We start from the raw sequence: 19,589 nt of genomic DNA, 5'->3' as shown, positions 1-19,589 counted from the left end.
GCCAAAGAGTAAACAGCATTTCATAAGTCATTAACCACTTCAGAGTATAGTCATTAAACCCATTCTACACTTACCCATCTTAAATAGTTTTAGTGTTGATGATTAAGATACATACTATCCCACTTTACCTATCGCCCTTCTCTGTTGTTGTTGGTTTCCCCCAACCATCGCATCTTTTCTTCTTACCATACAAATTTTTTTGCAGCACAAGAGAAAAAACTCAAATTCAAACTCATCATGATCATCATTTAACCACATTTACTTTTGACATCAACTTATAATTTACACTCGCTTTTTTCAATTTATAGTTAATCTAAAGACTTAGATGTACATATAGTAATTAATTACACAGAACCAACACAAACAACACACACACACTCACACCCACATCCATGATACGACATACATCACTCTTACGATCATTTCTACCTTTTCATAAAAGAGTTGTTTCTTTATCATCAACAACTTCATTAAGATATTTGTCATCCAATGAGCAAGCAAGGGTCAATCTAGTAGGGATTCAATATCTATCAGAGAGTTTACATAAGAAACTTTTTCCAACCACTGGTATTTACGATTATAAAAAACAAGAAGGTAGTGAGTTAGGAAATATAGCTCAGGAACATCTTGAAAACAACGACTTACTTGGGAAGAAAACTCAAATAACAGAACCAATAACAATTAATAGTTTTCCTGACCTAATAGGGAATTCACTAGATGAACATTTTAATAAATTAGGACAAAGATCCTCGGAACATTATAGATTGATGGCAAATGAATTCTTTCATAAAAAGAATAACATTCCTCCATTACCCCAGGAAGGTACTTGGTTATTTCAACCTGGTTGGACTAGATATACTTCATCAAAACAACCAGAACTGGTACCGCATCCATTAGAAGATAGTCTAGTATTTGATGTTGAAGTTGTTTATAAAATATCAAACTACCCCGTGCTTGCCGTCTGTGCTTCTTTAGACGCTTGGTATGGCTGGGTCTCTCCTGTACTTATGGATATAGCCAAAGGGAAACAAGGTCCTGAATTGGATTGGAATCATTTGATTCCTATGGATTGTGCCACCAAGAAGAAATTAATCGTTGGATATAATGTCAGTTATGATCGAGCAAGAATATTGGAAGAATATAATATAAAACAAACCAAAGCATTTTATCTAGATGGGATGGGACTTCATGTTGCAATTAGTGGTATTTGTTCTCAACAGAGACCGACATGGCAGAAACATAATAAGCTGAAAAAAATACGACAGAATCAAATTGATAATGGTGAAGATGACGAATCTGTAATATCCACAGCTGATGATATCGTAGCTGATATACAAGCTCAACTTGAGAATGATCCTTGGTTAGAAAAAGGTGCCCCAAATTCATTGGCAAATGTATATGAATTTCATTGTAATTCAAAATTAGATAAAACCGATCGTGATTACTTTAGTACAGAAGAACCAAAAGATATAAGTGATAATTTTAATAAATTGATGCATTATTGTGCTAAAGATGTTGAAGCTACTTATAAAGTATCTAAAAAATTATTCCCCATTTTTCTTCAAAGAGTACCCCATCCAGTATCATTTGCAGCATTACGTCATATGGGGACTTTAATATTACCAACTTCGACTAAATGGGAAGAGTATATTAAATCAGCAGAATCATGTTATGAAGAGAATAGAGCCAAGATGATGAAAAATTTACAAACAAGAGCAATGGAATTAATCGAATATATCGAAAAAGATGATCCTTCCTTAGAACCAGAACACGAGACGGACCCATGGTTAAGTCAATTGGATTGGACATTAAAAGAACTAAGGATAAAGAAAGATGGAACCCCTTGGGCAAAACAAGCATATTTGACTGGATATCCAGAATGGTATCGAGATTTATTCAAAACCAGGAAAGATAAAATGAATGTCTCTTTAAGAACAAGAGTGACTCCGTTATTACTAAGATTAAGATGGGAAGGATATCCATTGTTTTGGCACCCAACTGACGGTTGGTCTTTCAAAGTCCCATATGATGAACGAGAAGCCATAGAAAAGAAAGGGTATACAGAGATATCAATATCAACGAAGACTCCAGAATTGTTTCAAGCACTTAGACCAGCGGGGAAAACTTATCATTTATTCAAAGTCCCTCATCCTGATGGACCTGCCAAAAGATGTACATCGATCTTATCTAAACAATTTGGTCGATTCTTTGATGAAGGTACCCTAACTTCAGAATATGAATATGCACTGGATATTATTTCTCTAAATAATGAGGCGTCATATTGGATGGGGAATCGAAATCGAATAATGGGTCAATTCGTGGTTTATAATCAAGAAGGCAAGAATAAATTCTTTAAAACCAAGAAAGATCGATTAAAACATAAAAATATGGGTATCATATTACCCCAACTCGCCTCAATGGGGACAATCACCAGAAGAGCCACCGAAAACACCTGGCTTACTGCCTCGAATGCCAAAAAAAACCGAATTGGATCTGAATTAAAATCATTAATCCAAGCACCAGAAGGATATTGCTTTGTTGGAGCCGATGTCGATTCTGAAGAATTATGGATTGCCTCCCTAGTTGGAGATTCTAAATTTGGAATCCATGGTGGGACCGCATTAGGTTGGATGACATTGGAGGGGGAAAAGAGTGAAAAAACTGATTTACATTCCAAAACCGCCAGTATTTTAAATATATCCCGTAATCATGCCAAAGTTTTCAATTATGGAAGAATTTATGGTGCTGGGGTTAGATTTGCCGCTAGGTTATTAAAACAATTCAATCCCGATATCAGTGATCAAGATGCTGAGAAGACTGCGATTACATTATATGCCAAAACCAAAGGACAGAACGGATATTTGCCAAAGGACGAAGGGAAAGAGGGAGATAAACAAGAATCAACGAAATTCAGAGGAGAGAACGGATATTTGCCAAAGAAGAAAGGGAAAGAGGGAGATAAACCAAAATCAAAAAGATTATATTTCGGAGGATCGGAATCGATTATTTTCAATGCTCTTGAAGGGATTGCGATGCAGGATGAACCAAGGACTCCAGTATTGGGGGCGGCGATTACTGACGCGTTGAAAAAAAAACATTTAAAAGAAAATGGGTTTTTGACATCTAGAACCAATTGGACAATTCAAAGTTCCGGGGTGGATTATCTTCACTTATTAATTGTTTCCATGGATTATCTTACGGAGAAATATAACGTAGATGCAAGATTAGCAATTACGGTGCATGATGAATTGAGATATCTCGTGAAGGAAAGTGATAAATATAAGGCAGCATTATTATTACAAATCAGTAATATTTGGACCAGAGGGATGTTTTGTGAACAATTGGGTATAAAAGAAGTTCCACAATCTTGTGCATTTTTCTCGGAAGTTGATATTGATCATGTCTTAAGAAAAGAAGTCGGTATGGAATGTGTAACCCCATCCAATCCGGTTCCAATCCCACCTGGTGAATCTCTTAATATTGGAAAGTTGTTAGAATTATGTGATCATGGATCAATTTTGGATGAAAGTAGTAAACCAATATCATTTGAAGAATACACTTATGAAGAAAGACTGCCGGTTATTTTTGCATTAGATAAAGACTTGCCGGATGATATCAAGACAATAAAGCTTGAATTGGAAACTGCTGTAGACGAGAAAGAATTTAAGAAGATAATTCGGGAGAAGCTTATGACCTTAAGCGTGGAATCAAATAAAGCTATTTCTCTTTAAGTAGATTATGAAATTTTTGTAACAATAGACCGTATAAATATATTTCTTTATCTCACGCGCCATCTGTATTTTTATTCAAAACTTGGCTGTCCTCAAGGCGAATGCCTCGACACATCCTGATTCTTGGATGTTACATACATTGGCTTCTCTGAGTTTGTTCTGAGCCTTATTGATCACATCTTCCTTGTCCCAGATCTTGGTTAGTTTCATTGCGTAGGAATACTACCCCAGGTTAAAAGGCAAGAAGGTGAAACCATGCATTGAATTTCATAATTTGTTGCCTTCCTTCACAAGAAATAAACGTGGAAAATATTTTAGACTTTGTTTGCAGTTTCAAATCGCTTAATGACTGTTATTCAGTCATACTATAACATCAGGAGATCTTGCAAGTAAAGCATCATTCATATTGGTAATTTTATCCGGTATATTCGATGAGTAATGATTCACCAGTCATCCCAAATTTCAATTTTCCATTGTCCTAATGTCAAAAGAAAAAAATGTAATGTTGCAACCGTGCATTAAAAAATAAATTTAAAAGTTTATTTCCAAATTTAGAAAATGACTTCATTTGGAGTTTTTCCTCCAATTGATCCGAAATATAAATTTTCATTTCTTTTCCCACTATTTCATTTCACTTTCTTTTGAGTATTTCAAGAATAGGGAGTTCATGTCTCAGATGTATATAACTTACTGATAATAACCTCCCCCTACCACCACGACCACCCCCTATGATATTACGATGAAACTGTATCATCCTGATAAGTTTTACTTATCTCTTCTATCCAACCATCATCATCATTTCAGTAGATGGTTACCCAAATTAAAATATAAATTATCCAAGATTAAAGAATTAAAGTATAAAATAAAACATAAGCTACCATCACCAAGATCAACCAAACTGCAACTAGATCAAGAAATAACTACAACTGAGAAAATTTGTATTGATTGTGTTGACAAATATCCTCAAGATATCAAATATCCATTCCTGGATTCGAATTCATGTATGCTTATAATATCCCATGATCCAACCCCATCACCCATTGAACCTGTTAGTCCAATGACTTTCCCCGAAGAAGAAGAGACAGAAGTAGAGGAACCTGAGCCTCCTCCTCCACGTTCTCCTAGAACTCGTGCCAGATCGCCGCCACCAAGATCAAGGTCGCCACCACAACCAATTTTGTATAAATCTCAACTCAACCATCTCAGAGCGATACGGCAAGAACCAGAAGTGTATTTCAGTGTTAGTGAACAGTATAGACTTAATAAGAATACATTTGCTAATTATTATCTTATAGATAGACGAGAGTATTTATGTCGTGATTATGAGGAATATCTCATACCTGAGATTGAAAGATTATATAATATGAACAGGAGGATTGATATTGGGATTAGAATTGTTCAGGGTTTGACTATTTTGATAATTGGTTTGCAGATTGCTAGATATTTATAACACTATTTATTTATTTATTTATTCAATTATTTCTATGTATAGAATTAGAATAGCATATAATAGAAGATTCTTTTAGATTAGTATGGCAAATGGTTTGAGACATTACTCTACTTTCCTGGGACTTGTAATCCCTTTTGAACATAAGCCTCTTGGGAAAAGAAGTATTTAATAGATTATTATTCTAGATCCCCAAGTCTAAATCTCTGGGACTTTAAATCCCTTTTGAACATAAGGCTCATTCGAAAAATTATCAAACCATTTCCCAACCAATGGCCAATCATGAATATCAATATCCAACCACTTCAAACTATTAGCCCAACCAATCAAAGAAAAATCAGCAATTGAATAATGATTACCAACAAGATATAATCCATTCTCCTTATTTCTTCTCAAAATCTCTTCATAAACCCCATAAATCCTTTTCGTATCATTTTTATATCTGTTAATCCCATATTCGATCTTTTCAGGAGCAAACACAGCAAAATGATTCGCCTGACCCTGGATAGGACCATTTTCACCCACTTGAAACATCAAATATTCAAGCTGTTTCCAATATTCCGGCGTGCCTGGTTCATAACTGAATTTTCTCTCCTTGTCATAAGTTTCAGCAAGATATTGTAAAATAGCACCAGTTTGAGAAATGGTGAGGTTGGTGTTTGGATCAACAATAGTAGGGATACGTCCGTTGGGGTTTAGGGTGATGAATGGTTCTTGTTTTTGGACACCGGTACTGATGTCGATTGGGTGGACATCATACTTGATATTCAAGGCTTCTAAGAAAATGGAGATTTTGAATCCATTGGGAGTACCCCAGGTGTATAATTGAATAGCTTTTAAGACTGATGACATTTTTGTTAAATTGTTGACTTTGTTGATTTGGAATTGGAATTAAGATGCAATTGGGATTGATTTGACTTAACTGAGTGAATTATAAATAGTAAGTCGCATTCCATCCTTGCTGTTGTAATTTCATTCGTACTCCTTATATTTTTTCAGGCTTACGGCCGTACTTCCTATTTAGGAAATATACTTTCTTCGAGATTTCTTTGACATAATTTTAAGTATGCACAACTGACAATTGAATTACCATAGATTCAGCAAGGGTAGATGGACAAGTAAGGTTCAAAAATACTGGGGGGAAGTGCGGTTTTGCCCCATTTCATACCTGAGAATGGAATGTTACACGCGGTCATCACAATGGCCATGTGAATGGATATGAAAACGGCATGAAGTATATTCAGCATAACAAACTATCAAACGTCGAGGACTCAAAAAAGCGTATAGGGATAATGATCAGTCAGATCACCAAATGGGAAGAATTGTTTATTAATTTTACAAATTCTTCTATGAATCATCAAGAGAAGCTCTCGTGGAAATTCCCCAACTTGGTCTGCGGAAGTTGATAAATGTGAAAAACATGGAAATGCATAATACAGATATTACTTTTCCTCACTGTTATTTCTCATTTCCCCACTATTTAGGTTAATCGCTAGATATTTATTTGTTTATACCACATACTATTTATTCATTCAATTATTTCTAAATAAATTATATAATTGGAATAGCATTTAATAGATTATCATTCTAGATCCCCAAGTCTAAATCTTTGGAACTTGAAATCCCTTTTGAACATAAGGCTCATTCGAAAAGTTATCAAACCATTGCCCGAGCAATGGCCAATCATGAACATCAATTTCCAATCTCTCCAAACGGCTAGCCCAACCAACCAAGGCAAAATCAACAATCGAGTAATGATTTCCGACAAGATACAACCCATTCTCCTTATTTCTTCTCAAGATCTCTTCAAAAACCCCATAAATACGCTTAGTATCATTTACATATCTTTTAACCCCATATTCAATCTTTTCAGGAGCATATAAAACAAAATGATGAGCCTGACCCTGAATAGGTCCATTTTCTGCCACTTGAAAAGTCAAATATTCAATTTGTTTCCAATATTCCGGTGTACCTTGTTCATAACTGAATTTGCGTTCTTTATCATAAGTTTCAGCAAGATATTGTAAAATAGCCCCGGTTTGAGAAATGGTGATGTTGGTGTTTGGATCAACAATAGTAGGGATACGTCCGTTTGGGTTTAAGGTGACGAAGGGGTCTTCCTTTTGGATACCGGTAGTGATGTTGATTGGGTGGACGTCATATTTGAGGTTTAATGCTTCTAAGAAGGTAGAGATTTTGAATCCGTTTGGTGTAGGCCAGGTGTATAATTGAATGGCTTTTAAGGCTGATGTCATTTTTTGTTAAATTGTGTTGGCTTTAATTATTTCTCTCAGGTGATTATGGAGGGATCAATGAAAAAAATTCAATTGGGAATATTGATTGCTTTAAGTACAATTGAACTGAATTATATTCGTAAGCCACAGTTTATGTAATTTAGTAATTTTGGTTTTTTCTTTGCAATTGGTGAAAAAGTGGAGTCCCCCAGTATTACGCTTAGTTTAAGTTACGGCTGTAATTCCTATTTAGGAAAAACTCAGTTCCCCCGAGGATTTTTTTGACATATTTTCAAATATGCACAATTGAATTATCATAGAATCCAATATGGCTAGATTAGCTTAAAGGTTGTTTAAGACTAACATGGAAGATTCATAAATACTGGCGGAAAGGGTCGGGTTTCCCAATTTCAGAAGCAAATAATGTCAATAATAAGTTGGATCACCAAGTGGGAAGACTTCCTATTGACAATTGTTCACCTGGTCAATTTCTCATGAATCCTCAACAGAAGCTCATGGGAATTCTTGATCTACAGAACTTGACAGAAATGAAACAAGCAGAAGCGGAAAAATCAAACCACCAGATATTACTTTTCCGCACTGTTATCTTTCATTTCCCTACTATTTTGGCAATTGCAAGACATTTATTTGTTTAAAAGCATACTTGTATATTCATTCAATTATTTCTATATAAATTCCATAACAGGAATAGTCTGGAAGTCTGGATATCATATAACTGGAATAGCACTTAACAGTTTATTACTCGAGATCCTTCCTGGGACTTGAAATCCCCTTTGGACATAAGGTTCTTGGGAAAAGTTATCAAACCATTTCCCGACCAATGGCCAGTCGTGAACATCAATATCCAAGTACTTCAAACTATTAGCCCAACCAACCAATGCAAAATCCGCAATTGAATAATGATTTCCAACAAGATATAATCCATTCTCCTTATTTCTTCTCAAGATCTCTTCAAAAACCCCATAAATACGCTTAGTATCATTCATATATCTATTAATCCCATATTCAATCTTTTCAGGAGCATACATTACAAAATGATGAGCCTGACCCTGGATAGGTCCATTTTCGGCCACTTGAAAAGTCAAATATTCAATTTGTTTCCAATATTCCGGCGTACCTTGTTCATAACTGAATTTTCTCTCCTTGTCATAGGTTTCAGCAAGATACTGTAAGATAGCACCCGTTTGAGAAATGGTGATGTTGGTGTTTGGATCAACAATAGTAGGGATACGTCCGTTGGGGTTTAAGGTGATGAACGGGTCTTGTTTTTGAATGCCGCTATTGATGTCGATTTTGTGGACGTCATATTTGAGACTTAATGCTTCCAAGAATGTGGAGATTTTGTATCCGTTTGGAGTTTGCCAAGTGTATAATTGAATAGCTTTTAAGACTGATGACATTTTGTGATTGGCTTTAATTATTTCTTTGGAGATTATGTAGGAATTAGAAACAAAATCATTTGGGAATATTGATTGGTTTAAATACAATCACCGAATTGTAAATTAGTAAGCCATAGCTCATAGTTCGTGTATTGTTTAGGAAAACTATAGAAGAAGTTGAGTCCCCGGATTTGGTATTTTTTTCAGTGGTGTCTACGGCCGTAATTCCTATTTAGGAAATATACTGATCCCCCGAGGATTTTTTTGATAGACCTTTCAATGCACAATTAATAATCATGATCTAGTGAACAGTACTGGAAGAATACGAGAGTTTTATTGAAATTTGTGAGAACAATGAAGTTGGCTGAATAGTGAAAGAACTAGTCCCCGTCTAACATGAATCGACCGAGCGAATGTATATTGGAATTCCGAGATGAACCAAAGTTCAATGTTGTATATAATCTAAGAAGATAGATAGTTGTTCCCCAACCAAATCCCAAAACCTCTAAAGGGAGGATCCACAGGTATTTATCCTCGAGTCCTAAACAAACGGGGAAGGTAGCGGACGAATCGAAGCTTTTCAGAAATCAACTGTAGTGTAACAAGTTACACACAGGAACCACTTCCGGAACTTAGCCATACAACACACTCACTAACGGCCGACGAAAGTCTATAGTCTCCGTGATTACTCCTATCAGGAAGGAGCACATAACCACTCCTTACGGGTAGGATCCTGACGATGGTTGGTTAAGATCGGAATAGTAGTGAATCTCAAATGGAAATGTCAGATACTCGAGGTAAGTCATTGTTTCAAGTTTGGAGATGGAAATTTAATGTTTTCAGAATGACGATGTGGATATCGACATGAAAATTAACAAGGTACCATTAACGAAAACTTGAAATCCTAGAGCGCAGTGTCAACTTTTTGGATGCAGTCGAAGCTGTCGATCTTTAGCTTCTCTATTGGCTATACCTATTACCACAATAAAGTCTTTCCAAAAGTATTTTGAATCATTCAAATCAGATTACCAAAAAAGACAACCATCAATTGGATCACCAGGGAAAAATCGTTTAGAAACATTATTTTGATAAAATGTCGACCCACCAGTTCAACATCTCATTCATCAATCAAATTCCGCAACAAACCTCAATATCAAAACCTTAATCAACTAACCAACCTACTTTGTAATATCAAGGAAAAATGCATAGTCAAACCCCAGATATTAATTCTCATTTTTCCGCACTTTATTATTTACATATTTATTTGTCCCACTTATTTTTCCGCACTTTTCACTCCCATACACGCATACACTCTATTCATCTATGATGGATGCATGCATGTGTAATCTGGATGATCTTAAGCCTATATAATACACTCCGTTATCGTATGATTTATTTTTCGATCTATGATTTCATCGGTCTTTGTTGATTCTTGTCCGCGAATCTAAGCCTAATCCCCCGCGTTGTTTAGCATGTCCTAGTTTTCCATTTAAATTGAATAACTACAATATGGAAAAATAGGTGGCGCTTCTTCCGTCCATTATTGGGCCCATTATCGCCAAAACCAAAACCAAAAACACAGATCTGTATTATTTGAAAGCTATGGCATGATGGGTGGAAAAATAAAAGCGATTATCATCGATACATAGGCATATATGACATGTGGGCAATAAATATTTCATATATTTAGGCAAATAAGAGATCGGCTCGGTTGATATAAAAATTATTAAGGCGTAATTATACCTCTCGTATATCTACTACTACTGGTATTTTCTAGTACACTCTAAGAATTATTATTATTAGGGGGATTAATAAATCTCTGATAACAAGTAAAAAAATGCAAAGAAAATCCTCTTCTTTCGACACCCCAGATCAAGAAAAAAGAAAAGTGATTTATTGGATCTGGTTCACAAAATTAGCTTTTTGCGGAAAAGTCGAACTAGAAACAGAAGATTGAAATATCAGGCGATTTTTAATTTCTGATAGACATTTTGTGACACACAGATATACAGAGATGAAAAGAAATGGCTTGATAGATAGATAGATAGAAAAATTCAACTGGATCGGTATATTACGGACCGGAACAAAGTCCGTCTAGTCAAAGACAAAGAAGATGTGTGGGATATGCCCCTCCCCCGCTTTGAAGGGTTCGCACACATACACACAACTCCGAAGATTATTTTTGAGATGATGATGGAAAGGTGAAGGTAATACGATTTTGTGGAGTAATAATGTAGAATATCCGTGTGGAACTTACTAAGCAAACAATTTGATTGCACGAGGCACAGATTTTGACACATTGTTCGACACGGAAAAAGCAAAAAATGTAAATATTATTTTTTAATTCAGGGCGCGGATTTGTAAATAGTGCTAGTACTAAAAAACTGTAATATTGGGAAGAACGCGGAATAACCAAATGGAGAGTATTTTTTTCTTTTTCAATGTAAAATCGGTGATTTGAGTGGGGTTTCTTTTTAGTCCGACGATTAGCAATTAAATAAAAAAAAAATTCAAGCCGATGGATGGAGAGACACATAGATTTTGAAATAATATATAAATGACATTCAGATTCCTCAAAAATTTTCAAAATTCAAATTCTATTCTTTCTTACTCATCAATAATCTCAAACTAACAGTTTAGATAATAATCTCCAATAACAAAAAGCAACAAACAACAATAATGTCTCAACAATTTACTGATTACGTCAAGGAATCCTTTGGTGCCAAAGCTACTCCAAAAGCCAGAAGAATTCTCACTTCTTTAATCCAACATATCCATGATTTCACCAGAGAAAACCACATCACCGTTGACGAATGGATGTATGGTGTTAATTTCATCAACAGAATTGGTCAAATGTCCGACAACAAAAGAAATGAAGGTATTTTAGTTTCCGATGTTCTTGGATTAGAAGCCTTAGTTGACACTTTAACTCATATGTCTGATAACGCCGGTATTACTTCTTCTGCCATTATTGGTCCATTCTATCGTGAAAACTCCCCAGAATACCCATATGGTGGTTCTATTATCCAAAAAGAAGTTGGTGGTGAAAAGACTTGGGTTAGTGGTACTGTTACTGATGTTAATGGTAAACCTTTGGTTGGTGCTAAAGTTGAAGTTTGGCATTGTGCTCCAAATGGTTTGTATGAACAACAAGATCCAGATCAACCTGAATATAACTTAAGAGGTACTGTTTATACTAATGAAGAAGGTAAATATGCTTTTGTTTGTTTAAGACCAACTGCTTATCCAATTCCATACGATGGACCAGCTGGTGATTTATTACAAATGATGGATAGACACCCAATGAGACCAGGTCATATTCATTGGATGGTTTCTGCTCCAGAACACCATACTTTAGTTACCCAAATCTATGACCGTGATTGTAAATATACTAAAGATGATTCCGTCTTTGCCGTTAAGGAAGATATCATTGTTGATTTCAAGAAGGTTACTGCTGATGATCCAGAATTAGGTGACAAGGGTGTTCTTAACAGATTAGATTACGATATTGTTTTAACTTTAGAAGAAGAAGTTCAAAAGGTTAGAGCTAAGGCTACTGAAAAGCACAAGAACATTGAAGCTGAATTAGAAGCTCACCATAAGGCTGTTGCTGAAAAGTTAGCTAACATGAAGGTTTAAGGATGTTTCAAACAAAGCTGAGAAGTTTAATTTAGTATATAAATTAGGATTTTTCGGATTTGAGCTGGACTTGAGTCTCTTTATTCCCCATTTCTAAACTGTTTGTTAGAGATTACTTATTTATAGTTTATAGTTTATTATTATATATGAAAAATACAAGAAAAATACATTTATATTATTCATCGTTGACCGGTAGTTTCATTTCTATATACTTAAGAGGGTAACTACTCCCCTAATACAGGAAGATGAAAGGGAATCCTTCAGGGGTGCCTGCCATAAGAAGGGAAGCAGATAGTCAGACAGGCAGAGAAACTGGGGAAGATCAAAGGTAGAATTGACAACTAACCGGTTGGATGTCTAGAGTATGACATAAGATTTATTGGACCAACTCCCATTGGTTGAGAATCAGCAAAGGGGGCACCCCATGTATGGAGAATATAGGGCCAAGAACCTAACTTAACCGGAGATGTAGTCGCTTTTTCCTACATACTTCGGTTTGAAGTTCCACTACGTGCATATTATTCTGCCAGCCAGCTATAACAAAGGCTCCTTGCTATTGTTTTATTGAGAATATAGGGCCAAGAACCTAACTTAACCGGAGATGTAGTAATCTTCTCCTAAATACTTTGGTTTGTAGTTCCACTAAGCGCATATTCTGCCAGCTATAACAAAGGCTCCATCATATTGTCTTGCAGATGAGAGAATCACCGAGCCATTTTTTAAAGAGATAATAACAATATCGGTACAAAGCGGAGGATAATAATTAAGTGGCTGGAAAATATTTATATGTATGATTAAAAAATAAAATATTATTTATTTTTTCTGATTTATTTCTCAGATTTCCCCCCTCCCCACATTGCATACATAATAAATAAATAATATTTCTTAGTTATTAACCAGAGAGAGATATTTAACGACATGGAAAGATACACTATACTTGACCAGATCGGCTCGGCCTAAATATTTATACGCATATGCAATGAAATAAAAAATGTCTCCCTTTTGATGCATTTATATCTGCAAAGAATGTATGCTCTTGTGTAATAGAGAGTACATACGGACTAATACAAAACTCATTGTTTACTGCAATGGGGAGATGCATCCGTAAGAACCCCAACATGAATTATCTAAGCATGTAAATACAACTCCGAATTTATAAAGCTCGTGATTATATAGAATAATTAACCATTACAACATATAGTGAGAACTTGTGGTTTTTGTTTTGTGGAAGGGTCCGACCGGAGCTAAAATTAAGGTTGGGGTAAATCTAGTATTTCCGTAAAAATTTGCCCCACTTCCAAGAGTTTATTTTAGGGTCCTCCATAGCTTGGGTGTTTTTTTTCTAACCGTTCTGATTCCTATACTAACAACCAAACAATTGAAAGAGATACACATATATTCAACTAGTTTAATGTCTCCTATTCAAATTGAGGTGATACTTATTATTATTTCAATTGGGCTTAGTAATTAATTTTTGATTTGTGTGTTAAATAAAATATTTTTTAAGAATGACCTGAAAGACATTTTTTATTTTCTAAGCAAAAAAGAAATATTTTTCTTTGTTGAATCTCTCTTTTTTTTTTGTTTTTTTTGGAGACACTTATTAATTAATAATTAGACAGACAGAAGAAGAAGAATAAGTGACCTAAATTATTTTTATAAAAAACTTCCCATCGTAATTTTAATACAATCCAATCCAAACAGTCAGACAGACAATTAATAAATTAATTTTCTTTAATGGAAATTTGTCAATTTTAGATTTGTCATTTTCTAACGGGTTTATTTTTATTTCCATTTCCATTCAGACAGTTTCTGAACTTTGATACATCAAAGACAAAGAGAGAGAGAGTAAACCCATCAGTCAGTCAGACAATCAGACAGCCAGAGAGACAGACGTACAGTCGCACATACATCCAGACAGACATCCAGACAGACAGACATAGTGTAAATAAAGATGGAATCCAAGATTGAACCAAAGACATCCAACATTTCAATAATCAAGAAAGATTCAGTTAGTGATGGTACAACTCAATTTATTACAACTAATGAACCAAGAAAGAAAGTAAGTAAAGCATGTGATTATTGTAAGAAAAGGAAATATAAATGTAGTGGAATTGCACCATGTAATCTTTGTACTAAGAAGAAGATTCAATGTCAATTCAGTAGCATTGATGGTAGAAGTAAGAAAGGAAGTATCACCAGACATCATAACCAACAACAACGAGAACTACAACAACAACAAGAAGCATCAAGAACAACGATGATGACATCCAGTCGATCAAATGGATCAACCAATTCAACTGTAACAGATACAACCAGTCAAATATCAAGACATGAATTACCAATAATGGAAGTATCTCCAGGTACAATACGATATGATCCAACAGTACCTCAACAACAAATGTCAATTGGTCAACAACGAATCTATCCAACTCAAGTTCCATTCCCTCACTATCAAGAATATCAACCATCACAACAACAACAACACCAACTACCACCACCTCCACAACTAAACCAGAATGGAAGAAGCGGATACACACCCCTCCAACCCACCTTTTCATCCATCTCATCAATCAACACCACCACAACAGCACCATTACCACCACCAGTACCTTCCTCATCCCGAATGGACAATACCAATACAACATCCAGTAATAATTCAAATGCAAGCACTTCCATATCAAATCCATCTCCCGGATCAAATGATGGAAGATTAACCCCAGGGGGGTCGGATCGGTATATTCCAAAAAGCTTACAACCTTTGTTATCATTCCCATTAGAGGAAACAAAGGGAGCAGGGAGGGAGAAGGATGATAGTAGTGGCACGACTTCCAATTCAGAAGAGGATGATGAGGCGGAGCCGAATAATAAGACACAGGAAGGTGGTGGTGTGCAGATTGAGAAATCGATTTCGGGGAATAGTCTGAATGGAATAAGAGATGGGGATGAAGTTGTGAGAAAGAGGCGAAGATCGGAATTGAGTGATCATAGTGATAGTAGAAAGCGACAGGAACACCAGCAACAGTCGCAAGAGGTCCTGGGAGGAGGCAGTGGAGGAGGGAGTGTTACTTCCCCAACGGGTAGTACTAAAAGTGCTGGCGCAGCTTCTGAAACATCAGGTCCGAAACCAAAAAAGGGATTATCAAATGATAGAGGTAAAAGCACGAGATTATTATATGATTCAGCCGGTAATCTCCGATACATCGGAGAAAGCAGTCCACTATCCCTCCTATTCGATTGTCGTAACATCTTCACCGCCACCATCGGACAATCAGAATTCACCGGTGATCCTCAGGGGGTAAATATAATCGATGGTGCTGGGATCATAAATCAAAGAACCCCCATGCAATTACCCAAACGGGAACATTGTAATATCATGGTGAAATTCTTTGAAAATAACATAAATCAAACCTGGTACGTCTTCAACATGAAACATTTCAAAGTCTACGTCGTTGACTACATCTATGACAACCCCATCAGGGCTGAACCGGAAAAACTCGCGCTATTACATCTCGTCCTCGCCGTGGGGTTATTATTCGCCGAAAAAGCCCAAAACTACCTCATTGAAGAACTCGAACCCACAAAAGTCACCAGTATGGATTTCTTTGAGAGTGGGTTTAATCTAATGCGAAACATCATCGATGATGGGAAATTATGGCTCCTGCAGGCCTATTTCTTGATTTATTTCTATTATCAATCCACCTCCAAGAGAAGTTCAAGTTGGTTGATGTTAAGTACTGCAATTAGGAATGCTCAGGCGTTGGGATTACATCGAAAAGTCATAAATGAATCATTCCGAGATCAGGATTATATCACCCATAGAAGAAAATTATGGAAGAGTTTATATATTTGTGATCGAATTTCTTCGATTTTATTGGGGAGACCATTGTTGATTAGTGATTATGATTGGGATGATTTTGAATTTGGGAATAATACTATGGTTTATCATGTGGATGGGAGTGTGAATTTGGTAGATACTTGTTTGAATCAAAATGCTCATTTGGCAAGCATATTGGGCAAGATTATTCAACATTTTTATATTGATGGGATTGTTGATTTAAGAAGAGCGGAAAGGATAGCTATTGATTTGAAATTATGGTCGATTAATCTACCGTCGGATGTTCAGATTGATAAGATGTTAGTTGATTATCGTCCTAATCATGCCCCATCGCCTACTGATGAAGCAGTGAGGAATATCAAGCGAGATAATTATTCTTTGTTGTTGATGCATATGTCACAATTATATGGGATTATGTTATTGGGAAAACCGTTTTTCATGTATCAATTATTTAAAAGAAAGAATGAGGCACCGAATTATCATAGTAGGAGAAGTAAACAAGAAGCAATCATGTCTAATTTTTGTTCCGCCAGTATTAAATCTTCAGTATTAATGATTCAATTGATTCATTTTTATAAAGAACATAATCCACAAAGAATGGAACTGTACGTCACCGTGAATTGTTGCTTCAAGGCAGCATTGATACTTGGATTGACGATCTTGTATAGACAGACTAATGAATATGAACCCGATGAATATACTATTGATATCTTAGCCGAGAAATTAATGATTGCGAAATCGATTTTGTTGTTTTATAGTAGTGTTAGTGCCACATCGGCCAGGTTCCATAGTATTATCACCAAGATGTACAAGGCATTAGAAACCGCATTCAGACAACCCAAGAAACAACCCACCACCAAGAAGTCAGAACCAGTGTTCCAACCACAACAATATTCAACATATCCAATGAGAAGCATAAGTGAACACACCCAAATCCCAATCCCAACCCCATTTCAACAAAACGGCTCACCCATGGTCTCAACCCCATTCCTATCACACACCCACTCCCACCGCACCCAACCAGGTGGACATCAACATCCCTTACAACAAGAACAAACCCAAACATCAGACCTAAACCTAGATCAAGGCTTCGAAAGCCCGGAATCCGTCACTTCTAACCCGCCAACACAATTTGCTAGGGGTGCTGGGATTGTTCAATCACAACTCCAATCCCCACTGAGTTTCCCCACGACGTTTGAGATTGCCACCACGAGTGAATTAGAGAATTTGATGAATTTTCAACAGTTTTTTGTGCCTTCAGTTACGAATTCGTTGATGTCTGGACAAGAAGGCGGACGAAAACCACAAGAGAGACGAGAAGAGGAGGGGAATAACAATGGTACTGGTGGTGCGGTTGGTGTGAATGGTGGCGGAGTAGGAGAACAGACGTTGGATGCGTTTATGTATAATATCGGTATTAATGATTTACTTTTTGAAGGAAGTACCCATCTCAACTAAAAAAAACCAAACTTGTATTAATTACTCTATATAAATAATAATTGTATAAATAATAATATATAATGATTAAATGAATTCTTTAATAGCTTTCAAAACTGCCTCATCATCTTCAATAGCAATCCAATGTCCCACATCAAGTTCCACAAGACTCTTATTCGTCAATCCATTGGCAATCTCTTCCACACATCCCGTCCAAGGACTGGTCATATCTTGTTTTCCATAAATTATCAAAACCGGTTTTTCAACTTTACTATAATCAAAATCATAATCCATTCCACTGGCAATAGCATGACAATTGGCAATATATCCCTCCACTGTCTGACTTTGCAAAAGTTGTCTAATATATGATTTCCTGAATCCGGAACACTTATCCCCCGTGGCGGCATTTGGGATATTGTTGGAGAAATCAATTAAGGATGGTTTGACATTCAATGCTTGAATACGGTCCAAGAAAATCTGGGTGAGTTTTGCCGTGGGGTGAACGGGTCCAATAAGGACGTTTTTGATGATGTTGAGTTTGGTGGAGTGGAAGATGTTTATATAATTGACCAACATCCCGGACATTGAGTGTCCAATCAAAACAATTTTGGAGTCCTGGAGTTGGAGTTCATGGATGGTGGAGATGACGTTTTGGGATAAGTCTTCAAGAGTGAGTTTTGGGCGGTTTAATTTGGATTGGTTGGCACCTTCATGATCGAGTAATAAGACGTTGTGGGTGGAGGATAAGGCTGTGGCTATGGAGTAGTAGAAGTTTTGGGATGATCCGAGACCGTGTAAGAAGACCAAGAGGGTGGAGGTTGGGACCGGGGATTTGATTAAGGTGTAGAATTGGTTAGTGGAGGTGAAAGCAGCAATCATTGTTAGGTTGTCTATATCGGTATCAACTATAATCTTAGCGTTTGATAGTATTGGTTATAAGAAGAAGAAGATGAAGAAGAAATCGATGGATTTGATATCTGAGGAATCGTGGGGGATCAACATGAAAATTCCGGAAATGAAAGAAAAATCCCGATTACGGATATTCTCTTTTTGGAAAACCCGGGGTGATGACATTGGTAGCCCCCACAAAAACCAAATCCGCAAACAAATTCGAATGTGTTGATTTGTCAATGTTCCCCTGAACTCTGAAAATCCGTTCCTAAGAGCTTAGTAAGCATTAATCATCATTGTCTTCGGCGATTGGAATCCTTATCTGAATAAAAAATTCCACTGTGGAAAATTAGAAAATCCTATTGTTATCCGATTCTCAACATTTTTCAGTCCATCGAAAAGAAATATCATCAATTTCAATTTTCTTCCTCTTCATATTGAATGAACATATCAAGACTCATATCAACCCGAACCATCCACACAATGACTAACTACTCCCCCACCCTCGCCACCAACACCAAATTCCAAGACTTCGTCGTCTCCTTCTACAAAACCTCCGACACCGCCCCTCCATCATCCCCATCAGTCGACCCATATCTCCAATTCTTCACCCCTGAAGCACCATTAACAATGGCATCCAAACGTGTCGTTGGCCATTCTGAAATCACAGAATTGAGAAAGGGGATGTGGACCTCCGTGACCAAGAGACATCATGTGGTTGAGAATGTTGCTAGTGTTGACGATGAGACTGTGTTGGTGAATGGATATGTTGATTATAGATTGATTAATAACAAGGATATAACTACTGAATGGGCTGCTATTATGAAGTTGACTAAGAGTGAGGAAGGCGAATATAAGATGAAGTTCTATCAAGTGTATTTGGATCCTAGTGTTGCTGCTAAAGCTTTAACTGAATAGATTGAGTATCTCTGTATCTCTTAAGAAGAGAACCTGTGTATAGAGTATAGTGTG

General features: G+C 36.4%; 9 protein-coding genes across 9 annotated transcripts; 5 read left to right on the top strand and 4 right to left on the bottom strand. All coding sequences in view use genetic code 12, as the record gives it.

Moving 5' to 3' along the window:
* Window positions 1-392: 392 nt before the first annotated feature.
* On the top strand, window positions 393-3,731 carry J8A68_002154 (uncharacterized protein; the record flags this gene model as incomplete). The annotated part of the gene is made up of 1 exon (XM_049405874.1): window positions 393-3,731. The coding sequence occupies one exon, from the start codon at window positions 393-395 to the stop codon at window positions 3,729-3,731; it is 3,339 nt and encodes a 1,112-aa protein (XP_049264567.1).
* Window positions 3,732-4,470: 739 nt separating this feature from the next.
* Window positions 4,471-5,181, top strand: J8A68_002153 (uncharacterized protein; the record flags this gene model as incomplete). Its single annotated transcript, XM_049405873.1, has 1 exon — window positions 4,471-5,181. The coding sequence occupies one exon, from the start codon at window positions 4,471-4,473 to the stop codon at window positions 5,179-5,181; it is 711 nt and encodes a 236-aa protein (XP_049264566.1).
* Window positions 5,182-5,376: 195 nt separating this feature from the next.
* J8A68_002152 (glutathione S-transferase family protein) lies at window positions 5,377-6,030 on the bottom strand (the record flags this gene model as incomplete). Its single annotated transcript, XM_049405872.1, has 1 exon — window positions 5,377-6,030. The coding sequence occupies one exon, from the start codon at window positions 6,028-6,030 to the stop codon at window positions 5,377-5,379; it is 654 nt and encodes a 217-aa protein (XP_049264565.1).
* Window positions 6,031-6,779: 749 nt separating this feature from the next.
* Window positions 6,780-7,433, bottom strand: J8A68_002151 (glutathione S-transferase family protein; the record flags this gene model as incomplete). The annotated part of the gene is made up of 1 exon (XM_049405871.1): window positions 6,780-7,433. One exon carries the CDS (start codon window positions 7,431-7,433, stop codon window positions 6,780-6,782), a length of 654 nt encoding a protein of 217 aa, XP_049264564.1.
* Window positions 7,434-8,140: 707 nt separating this feature from the next.
* J8A68_002150 (glutathione S-transferase family protein) lies at window positions 8,141-8,833 on the bottom strand (the record flags this gene model as incomplete). The annotated part of the gene is made up of 1 exon (XM_049405870.1): window positions 8,141-8,833. One exon carries the CDS (start codon window positions 8,831-8,833, stop codon window positions 8,141-8,143), a length of 693 nt encoding a protein of 230 aa, XP_049264563.1.
* Window positions 8,834-11,491: 2,658 nt separating this feature from the next.
* J8A68_002149 (uncharacterized protein) lies at window positions 11,492-12,451 on the top strand (the record flags this gene model as incomplete). Its single annotated transcript, XM_049405869.1, has 1 exon — window positions 11,492-12,451. The coding sequence occupies one exon, from the start codon at window positions 11,492-11,494 to the stop codon at window positions 12,449-12,451; it is 960 nt and encodes a 319-aa protein (XP_049264562.1).
* A 1,954-nt stretch (window positions 12,452-14,405) lies between these two features.
* ZCF25 (Zcf25p) lies at window positions 14,406-17,747 on the top strand (the record flags this gene model as incomplete). The annotated part of the gene is made up of 1 exon (XM_049405868.1): window positions 14,406-17,747. The coding sequence occupies one exon, from the start codon at window positions 14,406-14,408 to the stop codon at window positions 17,745-17,747; it is 3,342 nt and encodes a 1,113-aa protein (XP_049264561.1).
* Window positions 17,748-17,813: 66 nt separating this feature from the next.
* On the bottom strand, window positions 17,814-18,605 carry J8A68_002147 (uncharacterized protein; the record flags this gene model as incomplete). Its single annotated transcript, XM_049405867.1, has 1 exon — window positions 17,814-18,605. One exon carries the CDS (start codon window positions 18,603-18,605, stop codon window positions 17,814-17,816), a length of 792 nt encoding a protein of 263 aa, XP_049264560.1.
* A 495-nt stretch (window positions 18,606-19,100) lies between these two features.
* Window positions 19,101-19,535, top strand: J8A68_002146 (uncharacterized protein; the record flags this gene model as incomplete). Its single annotated transcript, XM_049405866.1, has 1 exon — window positions 19,101-19,535. One exon carries the CDS (start codon window positions 19,101-19,103, stop codon window positions 19,533-19,535), a length of 435 nt encoding a protein of 144 aa, XP_049264559.1.
* Between the last annotated feature and the right edge of the window lie 54 nt (window positions 19,536-19,589).

The sequence above is a fragment of the Hemisphaericaspora subhashii genome (genome assembly GCF_019202705.1).
Source record: "Hemisphaericaspora subhashii strain CBS 10753 chromosome Unknown scaffold95, whole genome shotgun sequence".
Lineage (NCBI taxonomy): Eukaryota > Fungi > Ascomycota > Pichiomycetes > Serinales > Debaryomycetaceae > Hemisphaericaspora > Hemisphaericaspora subhashii.
This window is presented reverse-complemented; position numbering and strand designations above follow the sequence as displayed.